This window comes from Pristis pectinata, chromosome 3 (assembly GCF_009764475.1).
Source record: "Pristis pectinata isolate sPriPec2 chromosome 3, sPriPec2.1.pri, whole genome shotgun sequence".
Taxonomy (NCBI): domain Eukaryota; kingdom Metazoa; phylum Chordata; class Chondrichthyes; order Rhinopristiformes; family Pristidae; genus Pristis; species Pristis pectinata.
Window position 1 is genome coordinate 139,278,600 of NC_067407.1, and position 12,495 is coordinate 139,291,094.

A 12,495-nucleotide genomic window follows, 5' to 3' on the forward strand; every position below is an offset into this window, starting at 1 on the left:
TGCTAAATCTGAGAGTTGAAAAATTTCAGAAAAGGTCATTTGTCAAATTAGGATACTGTGACTGGTGGGTGCCAAGGGCATTAAATCTTCAATATGAAGCAATAACTTGGATGAGGAGACCAAGTTAGGTACCCAAGTTTGCTGACGAGACAAAGCTGGGGGATATCATGGGTTGTGCACAGGAAACAAGGCTTCAGTGGGATACAGACAGCCTCAGTTAACAGGTGAGGATGTAGCAGATGAAATAGAACAAAAAAAAATGCTAGGTCACTTTAAAGAAAAAAGGAAGTACATTTTTTAAACAGTGAGACAATAAAAGACATGGTGTTTAGAGCTATTGAGTCAGAAGGCACAGAAGCAGGCCCTTCAGCCCTTTACATCCATGCTGACCTCTGTGCCCATCTCTTTAAGGTGCTTGTCTAAATGCCTCTTAAACATTGTGCTTGCATCTGATTCCACTACTTCCTCTAGCAATGCATTCCACATATCAACCCCCAAAATCCTTTCCTTCAGATCCCTATTAAATCACCTCCCTCTCACCTTAAACCTGTGCTCTTTTGTTCTTGACACCCTTACCATGGGAAAAAGTTTCTGAATATCTATTCTACCAGTGCCTCACATACTTTTATATACCTCTGTCAGAACATAGAACACTACAGCACAGTACAGGCCCTTCGGCCCACAATGTTGTGCCGACATTTTATCCTGCTCTAAGATCTATCTAACCCTTCCCTCCCACATAGCCCTCCATTTCTCTATCATTCATGTGGCTATCTAAGAGTCTCTTAAATGTCCCTCATGTATCTGCCAGCACAACCTCCACACACCCACCCCTCTTTGTGTAAAAAACTTACCCCGACATCCCCCTTCCTCCAATCACCTTAAAATTATGTCCCCTCATGTTAGCCATTGTCGCCCTGCGAAAAAGTCTCTGACTGCCCACTCGATCTATGCCTCTTATCATCTTGTACACCTCTATCAAGTCACCTCTCATCCTCCTTCTCTCCAAAGAGAAAAGCCCTAGCTCGCTCAACCTATCCTCATAAGACATGCTCTCCAATCCAGGCAACATCCTGGTAAATCTCCTCTGCACCCTCTCGAAAGCTTCCACATCCTTTCCATAATGAGGCGACCAGAACTGAACACAATACTCCAAGTGTGGTCTGACCAGAGTTCTATAGAGCTGAAACATCACCTCGCTGCTCTTGAACTCAATACCCCAACTAATGAAGGCCAACACTCCATACACCTTCTTAACAACCCTATCGACTTGCATGGCAACCTTGATGGATCTATGGACAGGGACCCCAAGATCCCTCTGTTCCTCCACACTGCTAAGAGTCCTGCCATTAACCTTGTATTCTGCCTTCAAATTCAACCTCCCGAAGTGTATCACTTCACAATTATCCGGGTTGAACTCCATCTGCCACTTCTCAGCCCAGCTCTGCATTCTATCAATATCCTGTTGTAATCTACAGCAACCTTCTACACTATCGACAACACCACCAACCTTTGTATCATCAGCAAACTTACTAACCCACCCTTCCACATCCTCATCCAAGTCGTTTATAAAAATCACAAAGAACAGGGGTCCCAGAACAGATCCCTGCGGAACACCACTGGTCACTGACCTCCAGGTAGAATACTCCAGTCAGATCACCTCTCTGCCTCCTTCACTCCAGGGAAAACAAAACAAACCCAGCCTATTCAATCTCTACTTATAACTTCAGTCCTCCAGTCCAGGCAACATCCTGGTGAACCTCCTCTGCAGCACAATCATGACCTTCCTATACTGTGGTGACCTAGATGTGCTTACACACAAATCACTGAACGTTGACACACAGATAACAATTAGCAAGGCAAATGGTTTGCCCTTTATTGCAAAAGGATTCGAGTATAAGAACAAAGATATCTTGCTGTAATTATATAGTTCTCTGGTGAGAAAATACGTGGAACATTGTGAACAGGTCCGCTCACCCTATCTAAGGGAGAATAAACTTACAATGGGGAGAGTGTAATAAAGGTTCACCAGATTAATTCCTGGAATTTGGGGCTTGGGTGTTTGTTTTTCCTATAGAGGAGAGATTAAGACTGGAGATATACTCTCTTAAATTTAGGAGAGTGATGATCTCATTGAAAAAAAGACAAAGCTTTTATTGGGCTTGACACTAGATACAGGAATGTTGTTTTGCTTGTCTCGGATACCTAGAATCAGAGGTCACTTTCTCTGTCTGATGTTAGACACTCGAGACAGAAGTAAGACAGGATTTCTTCACTGGACCATTGTGAATCATTGGAATTTTCTATCCAAAAGCGCAACAGAAGCTTTGTCACTGATCATTTTCAAAATATGCTTTTGATCAATTTCTGGATATTATCAAGGGATAGTGTAGGAAAGTGGCAGTGAGTATAAAATATAATCCTTGATCTTACCAAATGATACAGTAGGCACAAGGGGCCAAATGGTAGTTAAACCTAGAGGACATAGGTTTAGTGGAAAGAGGAAGAGATTCAAAAGGGACTTGAATTGCTTAGACCTCGAGGGCTATGGACCAAGTGCTGGACGATGGGGTTAATACGAAAGGGTGCCCACAGGTCAGCATGGATGAGTGGGGCCGAATGGCCTGTTTGCGTGCCATATAGTTAGGCAGGCACGGTAGCATAGTGGTTAGCATAATGCTTTACAGCGCCAGAGACCCGGGTTCAAATCCGGCCACTGTCTGTAAGGAGTTTGTACGTTCTCCCCATGTCTGCGTGGGTTTCCTCCGGGTGCTCCGGTTTCCTCCCACATTCCAAAGACGTACAGGTTAGGAAGTTATGGGCATGCCATGTTGGCGCCAGAAGCGTGGCGACACTTGCGGGCTGCCCCCCAAAATCACTACGCAAAAGATGTATTTCACTGTGTGTTTCGATGTACATGTGACTAATAAAGATCTTATCTATCTATCTTAGTTCAATGACTCACCGCTTTCTCAACTGTTGTAGGATTTCCTTGCAAGAGAGAATGAGCTGCAAAACGTTTGCCAAAGGTGGCCAGCTACAACAATGGTTTTTACTCAAGGCACAAGGGGAGAAGGGAAGGGTTCAGAAGATCGTAAGGAAATTAGAGTAGAAAGTGGTTGCGAGGGAATTTGGAATAAGGTGATCCACCTAGCCAATCTCACCCAACTCCTGTTATCGTTAATGAAATGCAATGTTACTGTTTTAATGTTACTGTTTTTTGTTTGGTTGTTTTAGAAGTTGTGCATCGTACTAATTCCCGACTTGCAACTACAGTTCAGAACATAATGAAGAGCTACTTAAATCCATATAGTTTGCCTTATTAAGTACTGCCCATCTGGTGGGTAGCTCCTCTGAACAGGTTACACCCATTTTGCACATCGAGGAGAACAAGTTCTCGGTCAAAAGTGAAAAAGATTGAGGAAAACCAAGAAGTAAAGGAAAGAGAAAGAGAAAGTGGGAGAAGCAAAAGCGGGAGGAGAGTGGAGAGACGAAAGGGGTACGAGTTGGGAACCGCAGAGTGCTGCTGCCTCACAGTTCCAGGGAGCTGGGTTCAATCCCGACCTCCAGTGCTGTATGTGTGGAGTTTGCACATTCTCCATCACCATGAGGGTTTCTCCAGGAAACTCAGGATTCTCTCTCAAAGACATGGTAGAAGATACAGGGTGGAGCTGATGGGGATGTGAGAGAGAATAGGTCAGAAGGCAATAATTGAACAGTCCAGCCTGTACACCACCACCCTTCTTCACCTGGTTAAAGCTGGTCTCACATGGAACATGGCCCACGAGGTTGTGCCGACCTATATAAACCTACTCCACAATCAATCTAACCCGTCTACATAGCCCATAACCCTCCATTTTTCTTACATCCATGTGCCTACCTAAGAGCCTTTTAAATGTCCCTATTGTATTAGCCTCTACCACCACCCCCGGCAGTGCGTTCCATGCACCCACCACTGTGTGTAAAAAAACCTACCTCTGACATCTCCCCTAAACTTTCCTCCACTCACCTTAAGCTGATGTCCTCTAGTATTGGCCATTGCCACCCTGGGAAAAAAGATGCTGGCTGTTCACTCTGTCTATGCCTCACACTGAACATTTTTTATTTAATTTCACTCAGTTTCTCCAAATAAAAGATGGGAACTTTCCCTGGAAGTTTTGCTTCAATCCTACTCGGGACCTCTTCCCCACTTCTGATATATTGATGACTATGTTGGTGCTGCTTCCTGCCCTCAAACAGAATTTGAAGGTTTCATCACCTTTGCTGCCAAATTCCATCCTGCTCAGCTTTCACGTGGTTAATCTAATTCTTTCCTTCCCTTTCTTAACTTCTTAATCTCTGTCTCTGGGGGATAGGCAAGTGACCAATATACATTACAAACTCAAAGACTCCCACAGTTATCATGACTACACCTCCATCTGCTTCCTACAAGGACTCCTATCCACGTTCCCAGTTCTTCTGGATTGACGATAAGACAAAGGAGCAGAAGTCGGCCATTCAGCCCATCGAGTCTGCTCCACCATTCTATCATGAGCTGATCCATTCTCCCATTTAGCCCCACTCCCCCGCCTTCTCACCATAACCTTTGACGCCCTGGCTACTCAGATACCTATCAATCTCTGCCTTAAAAACACCCAATGACTTTGCCTCCACAGCTGCCCGTGGCAACAAATGCCACAGATTCACCACTCTCTGGCTAAAGAAATTTCTCCGCATCTCTGTTCTGAATGGGCGCCCTTCAATCCTGAAGTCGTGCCCTCTTGTACTAGACTCCCCTACCATGGGAAACAACTTTGCCACATCTACTCTGTCCAGGTCTTTTAATATTCGAAATGTCTCTATGAGGTCCATTGAACAATACAGCACAATACAGGCTCTTCAGCCCATCATGTTGTGCCGACCTTTAAACCTCGCTTTAGGTCCCTCAAATGAGGTCACCCCTCATTCTCCTGAACTCCAAGGAGTACAGTCCAAGAGCCGTCAAACGTTCCTCATACGTTAACCCTCTCATTCCTGGAATCATTCTAGTGAATCTTCTCTGAACCCTCTCCAACGTCGGATTGGTTAGATCTGTTCTGATGTTTCCACTTAAGTGGCTTCCTCTCTGCCTCAGTGACAGGGCTATTAACTGCAGTTTGCTGCATTTCCTGCACTTCTGGTTTCTCCTCCTCTCCCCCCCAGCCAGAGCACGGACAGGGCCTTCTTGTCCTTCACCCTCCATCAAACCAGCCACATTCAACGGATCATCTCCTAGATTTTCCACCACCTTGAATGAGAAGTCCTCAGCAGACTCACCTTCCCCTTTTGGCATTTTGACCACATCTTAGCATACTCATCCATGTCTATCAACATCCGTTTCCCTTCTCACATTTTCTTTCATAACACCTGCTCTTTTACCTCTTCCTTTTCTACTATATGTAAGGTGAGAGAGGGTAGGTTCAGAACAGACGTCAGGGGTAGGTTTTTTACTGAGACAGTGGTGGATGCCTGGAATGCATTGCCTGATAGGGTGGTGGAGGCAAATTCATTGGGGGCTTTTAAGAGGGGCTTGGATGGGCACATGAATGAGAGGAAAATAGAGGGATATGAGCATTCTGTAGGGAGGAGGGAATAGCTATGTCAGCACAACATTGTGGGCCAAAGGGCCTGTTCTGTGCTGTACTGTTCTATGTTCTCTATATACAGGGATACAAACACTTCCTCCAAATGAAGCAGTGATTCCAACTCTTACTAGTTCTGATCAAAGGCCATCAACCTGAAATTTTGACTGTTTCTCTCTCTGCAGATGCTGCCTGACCTGCTAAGTATTTTCAGCACTTTTTGTTTCTATTTCAAACTTTCAACACCAGCAGTTTCTTGCCTTTATTCTTTTGTTCTTTCTCTTTTCACTGATGTTGCCTGATCTGCTGAGTATTTTGATTTCAACTCACATTTCCAGAATCCACAATAATTTCTATTTATTAGATAAGGTTTAATAAAGTTCCAAGCATTTCAGTGGACTATCAAATTACACCGTCAATGGATCATAAGACAATGTGGACAAGTAACCCGCAAGATCAAAGGTTTTAAGCAACATCTTGAAGGGTAGTTTAAAATAGTTAAGATATCTTTATTAGTCACATGTACATCGACAGACACAGTGAAATACAGCTATTGCGTAGAGCGTTCTGGGGGCAGCCCGCAAGTGTTGCCACGCTGCCGGCGCCAACATAGCACACCCACAACTTCCTAACCCGTACGTCTTTGGAATGTGGGAGAAAACCAGAGCACCCAGAGGAAACCCACGCAGACACAGGGAGAACGTACAAACTCCTTACAGACAGTGGCCGGATTTGAACCCGGGTCACTGGTGCTGTAAAGCGTTACACTAACTGCTACACCACCATGCCTGCCCCTTAGGGGGTAAGCCCAGGAATTTGAACTTTGAAAACTAAAGGCATGGTCACCATTAAGGAGAATGTTGCCAGGACTCGACTGAGGTAGAGAGAGAGGTTGGGCAGGCTAGGACTTTATTCCTTGGAGCACAGGAGACTGGGTGATCTTACAGAGGTGTATAAAATCATGAGGGGTATAGGTAAGGTGGATGGTCACAGTCTTTTTTCCAGGGTGGAACAATCTAAAACTAGAGGGCACAGGTTTAAGGTGAGAGGGGAAAGATTTAATAGGAACCTGAGGGGCAATGTTTTCCACACAGACAGTGGAATGAGCACCCAGAGGAAGTGGTTGAGGCGGGTACAATAACAACATTTAAAAGACTTGGACAAGTGCATGGGTAGAAAGGGGTTAGAGGGATTATGGGTCAAATGTGGGCAAATGGGACTAGCTTAGATGGGCATCTTGGTTAGCATGGACTGGTTGGGCCGAAGGGCCTGTATCCGAGCCACATTACTCTCTGAACAATTTAAGGGCAATTAAGTTCAAAGAAGAGCAAGAAGCTAGAACTGAAATAGCGCAGAGATCACAAAGGCGTAAAGCACTGGAGCGGAAGGCAGATATGGGGGTAGTGAAATACTGGAACTGATTAAGTGATGCCAACCTTAAAAATGAGACACTAATTTAACCGGGAAGCAGTGCAAGTCTGTAAGCTGAGACGTGATTAGTGAAAGGGGCTCAGTGCAGATGAGGGCACATGCTGCAATTCTGCACTATCTGTATAATATGGTGGGTAGGACGAGAGACCAGGAGTACAATCGAACTGCACCATTTCACTCTTATGCCCCAAAACAAAAGCCAGTCTGCTCAAGGGGAGATTGGGTAGAACATAGAACACTACAGCACAGTACAGGCCCTTCGGCCCACAATGTTGTGCCAACATTTTATCCTGCTCTAAGATCTATCTAACCCTTCCCTCCCACATAGCCCCCTATTTTTCATTCATGTGTCCATTTAGGAGTCTCTTAAATGTCCCTAATGTATCTGCCCCCACAACCTCTGCAGGCAGTGCATTCCATGCACCCACCATTCTTTGTGTAAAAAAAACTTACCCCTGACATCCCCCTTATTACCTGCCTCCAATCACCTTAAAATTATGCCCCTTCGTGTTAGCCATTGTCGCACTGGGAAAAAGTCTCTGACTGTCCTCTCCATCTATGCCTCTTATCATCTTGTACACCTCTATCAAGTCACCTCTCATGCTCCTCCTCTCCAAAAAGAAAAGCCCTAGCTCGCTCAACCTATCCTCATAAGACATGCTCTCCAATCCAGGCAACATCCTGGTAAATCTTTTCTGCACCCTCTCGAAAGCTTCCACATCCTTTCTATAATGAGGCGACCAGAACTGAACACAATACTCCAAGTGTGGTCTGACCGGAATTCTATAGAGCTGCAACATTACCTTGCGGCTCTTAAACTCAATACCCCAACTAATGAAGGTCAACACTCCATATGCCTTCTTATAAACCCTATCAATCTGCATGGCAACCTTGAAGGATCTATGGACGTGGACCCCAAGATCCCTCTGTTCCTCCACACTGCTAAGAGTCCTGCCATTAACCTTGTATTCTGCCTTCAAAATCAATCTTCCAAAGTGTATCACTTCACACTTTTCCGGGTTGAACTCCATCTGCCACTTCTCAGCCCAGCTCTGCATCCCATCAATATCTTGTCATAATCTACAGCAACCTTCTACACTATCCACAACACCACCAACCTTTGTATCATCAGCAAACTGACTAACCCACCCTTCCACATCCTCATCCAAGTCGTTTATAAAAATCACAAAAAGCAGGGGTCCCAGAACAGATCCCTGTCGAAAAGCAGGTAGCAAGAACACAATTCAGTTAGGCAAGCAGGATGGAACATAGAACAGTGCAGCACTGGACAGGCCATTCGGCCCATGATGTTGTGCCGACCTTGATGCCAATTTATACTAAATATCCTCCTCCTGTGTATCATCCACATCCCTCCATTCCCTTCATATTCGTGTGTCTATCAAAAAGCCTCAAACTCCACCAGAGTGCCTGCTTCCACTACTACCTTTGGTAACCCATTCCAGGCACCTACCACTTTGCATAAAAAACTTGCCCCTCACATTGCCTTTAAACTTCCCCCCTCTGACCTTAAAAGCATGTCCTCTGGTGTTTGACATTTCTACCCTGAGGAAAAGATTCTGACTGTCTACCCTATCTCTGCCTCTCATAATGTTAAAAACAGGTCTCCCCTCAGCCTCTGGGGAGAATAACCCTAGTTTGTCCGACATTTCCTGATAGATCATACCCTCTAATCCAGGCAGCATCCTGATAAACTCTTCTGCACCCTTTCCAAAGCCTCCACATCCTTTCTGTAATGGGGGAACCAGAATTGCACCCAATACTCCAAGTGCAGTCTGACTGAAGTTTTATACAGCTGCAGCATGACTTCCTAACCCTTATGTTCAGCACCCCTACCAATAACGGCAGGTGTGCCACATACCTTCTTTACCACCTTATAAATGTGTGCATGTGAGAAATAAAGCAGTATAACTATCTGCACCTGGTCTTTTGTTTCCACTCAGTGAACAACTGGAGAATCTGGAGCAACAGACAAGGTGCTGAAGGAACTCAGCCAGTCAGGTAGCGTCTGTGGAGGGAAATGGACAGTCCTCCACAGATGCTGTCTGACCCGCTGAGTTCCTCCAGCATATTGTTTGTTGCTTCAGATTCCAGCATCTGCAGACTTTGTATCTCCAACTGCAGAATCTTAATGTCTGGATAAAGCTACATTTTGTAAGAGGGTGGAATTCCTGTATCACAGAACGATAGCAGTGTTCCCATAGGACCCTGACAGATTTTCCACTTAAATTGTCACAGTCCCAATAGGCTGCTCGGACCCTGACAATCTCAGGTTTTATTGGCTAGTTGTTTCACACAAAACACAAGGATGTGCAGAAAGAGATACAAGTGAAACTGGCAGTCATACCTGCTCCACTCTGGGTGTGCCACCATATCACAGGCTCCACTCGAAGCTCAGAGGACGAGCCAAGATTCTACAGAAGTGCCTTGCAGACTAGGAATCACTGCCTTTCCTTCTTGATTTTAAAATCAAGGTTGTGGAATTCAAATCTTTCCATGACCTCTCTCCTCTCGACTTCTGTAAAATCCTCCTGCTTCAGGACCTCAGTGTTCCTCCAGTTCTGGCTACAAGCATCCAAACATTAACTGCACCACTAACAGCTGTAGCGCCAGCTACCAATACCTGAAGCTTCACCTCTCTCGTTTCTAAGAATTTCTTTCAAATCTACTTCTTTCACCAAGCTTTTGGTTATATGCTCCAACAGATTTGGTCAGATTTTGTTCAGTAATATTCCTAAGAAATAGTTTGGGTCTTGTTTTGTGTTAAAAATATAGAAACATTGTTATACTCTCTTACTGAGTGTGCAACGTCATTGTACCAGCTGTTACGAGCCAGGTTGCTACTTGGTGAATGTCCCTTTAAGGCACCTGGACAGTAGTGTGTGTGTGTGGTGTTATCTGACTTCAGCAAGTGAAAAAAAGACTATAACTGGAGCGTACTGGCTGTTGCACAGAGAGATAGAGAGGAGAGAGGAGAGAGACTGACTGACTGACCGCTGGTCTCTGTATCTATGAAGAACAATAGCTGTGACTGTCACTATACAATCCATGTATGGATTTTTGGAGCAATCTGTGGAGTCCATTTTGTCATTAACCTGTACTGGAAAGCAGGTATATCTGTGGGCGGCCACGAATCAAGTGCCCTCGGTGTGGCAAATACATCAGAACAAAGCAATGGAGAATCATCGGTGACTAAGGTGTCGTATGGGTTCCATCGTGGAACTTGTGGATTTCGTAAATTTTCTCTCTACGTCCTCTCTACAATCTACTGTGGTTTTCAGAAGCCTTTGCTCATCGTTCTACCTTATGACTTGCTGAAATGAACTTTGAGAACCATTCCTAGACTTGGGTTTGGGAATTTGCCACACACACACTTCGCGTTTATTTTGTTTTGGGGGTAATGTTTAATATCTAACGTTTTTATTTCTTTTATTATTACACGTAGATATTAATAAATAGATTCTAACACTTATACATGGCTCTTTGTGTTTCTATTGTTGCTGGTACGTAACACAGCAAACATTTATATAGGAGACTCTGGTGCAACACCTGGGCTGTCAGCCAGTTATTAGATTAGTATGGAGACACCAGCTGGTGCTGTTTGTTGATTCTTTCAGTGATGTCCCTGATTCCTCAGTAGAGGACTGTCTATTTTTCTGTTGGCAGTCAGTAATAGAGCACTGCCCTCCAATCAGAGCTGCAAAAGCAAAAGGAGGAAGCAGTGAACACCTCTTTACTCTCCACCTCATGGTTACTTGGCCCTTCTGTAACTCTACAGCAAAACAAATCAAAACAGCAAAACAAAATAGATGCAGCTCTACAAAACTCTGGTTAGAGTTGGTTAACTCTGGTTATGAGGTGGAGAGTGAAGAGGTGTTCACTGCTTCCTCCTTTTGCTGGTTTAGACCACAGTACTGTGTCCAGTTCTGGTCGCCTCATTATAGGAAGGATGTGGAAGCGTTGGAGAGGGTGCAGAGGAGATTTACCAGGACGCTGCCTGGTTTAGAGAGTATGCATTATGAGGAGAGACTGAGGGAGCCGGGGCTTTACTCTTTGGAGAGAAGGAGGATGAGAGGAGACATGATAGAGGTGTACAAAATATTAAGAGGAATAGATAGAGTGGACAGCCAGCGCCTCCTTCCCAGGGCACTAATGCTCAATACAAGAGGGCATGGCTTTAAAGTAATGGGTGGGAAGTTCAAGGTTTTATACCCAGAGAGCGGTGGTGGAGGCAGGTACATTGGTCAAATTCAAGAGGTTACTATGTGGGAGGGGTAGTCTTAGGTGAGGTTTAGAGGTCGATACAGGCTGAAGGGCCTGTATTGTACTGTACTCTTCTATGTTCTGAAAGGAAATTAAAGGCATGCATCTGTACAGCACCTTTCATACCCACATGGTTTATAAGCACTTTATAGGCAATGAAATCCTTTTGAAATGCAGTCACTGTTGAAATGAGGAAAATATGTAAGCTCACACACACAGCAATGAGACTATAAACTGATGATGAATTTCAATGATGGTGACTGACAGATAAATATTGGCACTGGGAAAACTCCCTGATCATCCTCAAACAATGCTTGGGACATTTTACCTCCACACAAGAGGAAAGACATAAAAATGACACCTCTAACTGCGTGGCACACCCTCACAGAATTAAAATGTTACACCGGATTTTATACTCAAGATTCTGCAGTGAGACTTAGTTAGAAGAACCCCTAGAAATTCTTAGAGATAAAAAATGTATAATGTGAACAGATTCACACTTTCTCACCGTACTGAAAGCCTGTTCCATCCAGCACTGCTGCTCTTGTTGAGTGGGCAGCCTGAACCCTTCCTTACCAGCATCCCCTTCGTCATAGTGAATCCCCTGGGTCTCCTCACTGGGGTTCACACTCCCAACCCTTTTCTCACTGGAACCTATTCCCACTTCAATCCCAGTCCCAACCTCATTGGGGAACCCGATCCTGGCCCCAAATCTTCCCTCATAGGTATGCTCTCCTCCTCCTCCAACCTCACAGGGACCTCCTCCTCCTCCTCCAACCTCAAGCGGACATCCTCCTCCAACCTCACAGGGACCTCCTCCTCCTCCAACCTCAAATGGACATCCTCCTCCTCCTCCTCCAACCTCACAGGGTCCTCCTCCTCCTCCTCCTCCTCCAACCTCAAGGGGACATTCTCCTTCTCCTACCTCGCAGGGACCTCCTCCTCCCCCTCCTCCTACCTCGCAGGGACCTCCTCCTCCCCCTCCTCCTACCTCGCAGGGACCTCCTCCTCCCCCTCCTCCTACCTCGCAGGGACCTCCTCCTCCCCCTCCTCTTACCTCGCAGGGACCTCCTCCTCCCCCTCCTCCTACCTCGCAGGGACCTCCTCCTCCCCCTCCTCCTACCTCGCAGGGACCTCCTCCTCCCCCTCCTCCTACCTCGCAGGGACCTCCTCCTCCCCCTCC

The 12,495-nt window shown here is 45.5% G+C and overlaps 1 protein-coding gene across 2 annotated transcripts in view; it reads right to left on the bottom strand.

Annotated features, from left to right (window-relative positions):
• adat2 (adenosine deaminase tRNA specific 2) overlaps positions 1-12,173 on the bottom strand; it is a 60,668-nt gene extending 48,495 nt beyond the window's left edge. For both annotated transcript variants that reach the window (XM_052011722.1, XM_052011721.1), the window contains exon 1: positions 11,821-12,173. In XM_052011722.1, the coding sequence (XP_051867682.1) occupies positions 11,821-11,841 (21 nt within the window). In that variant the 5' untranslated portion in view covers positions 11,842-12,173. The remainder of the gene's footprint in view (positions 1-11,820) is intronic.
• Between the last annotated feature and the right edge of the window lie 322 nt (positions 12,174-12,495).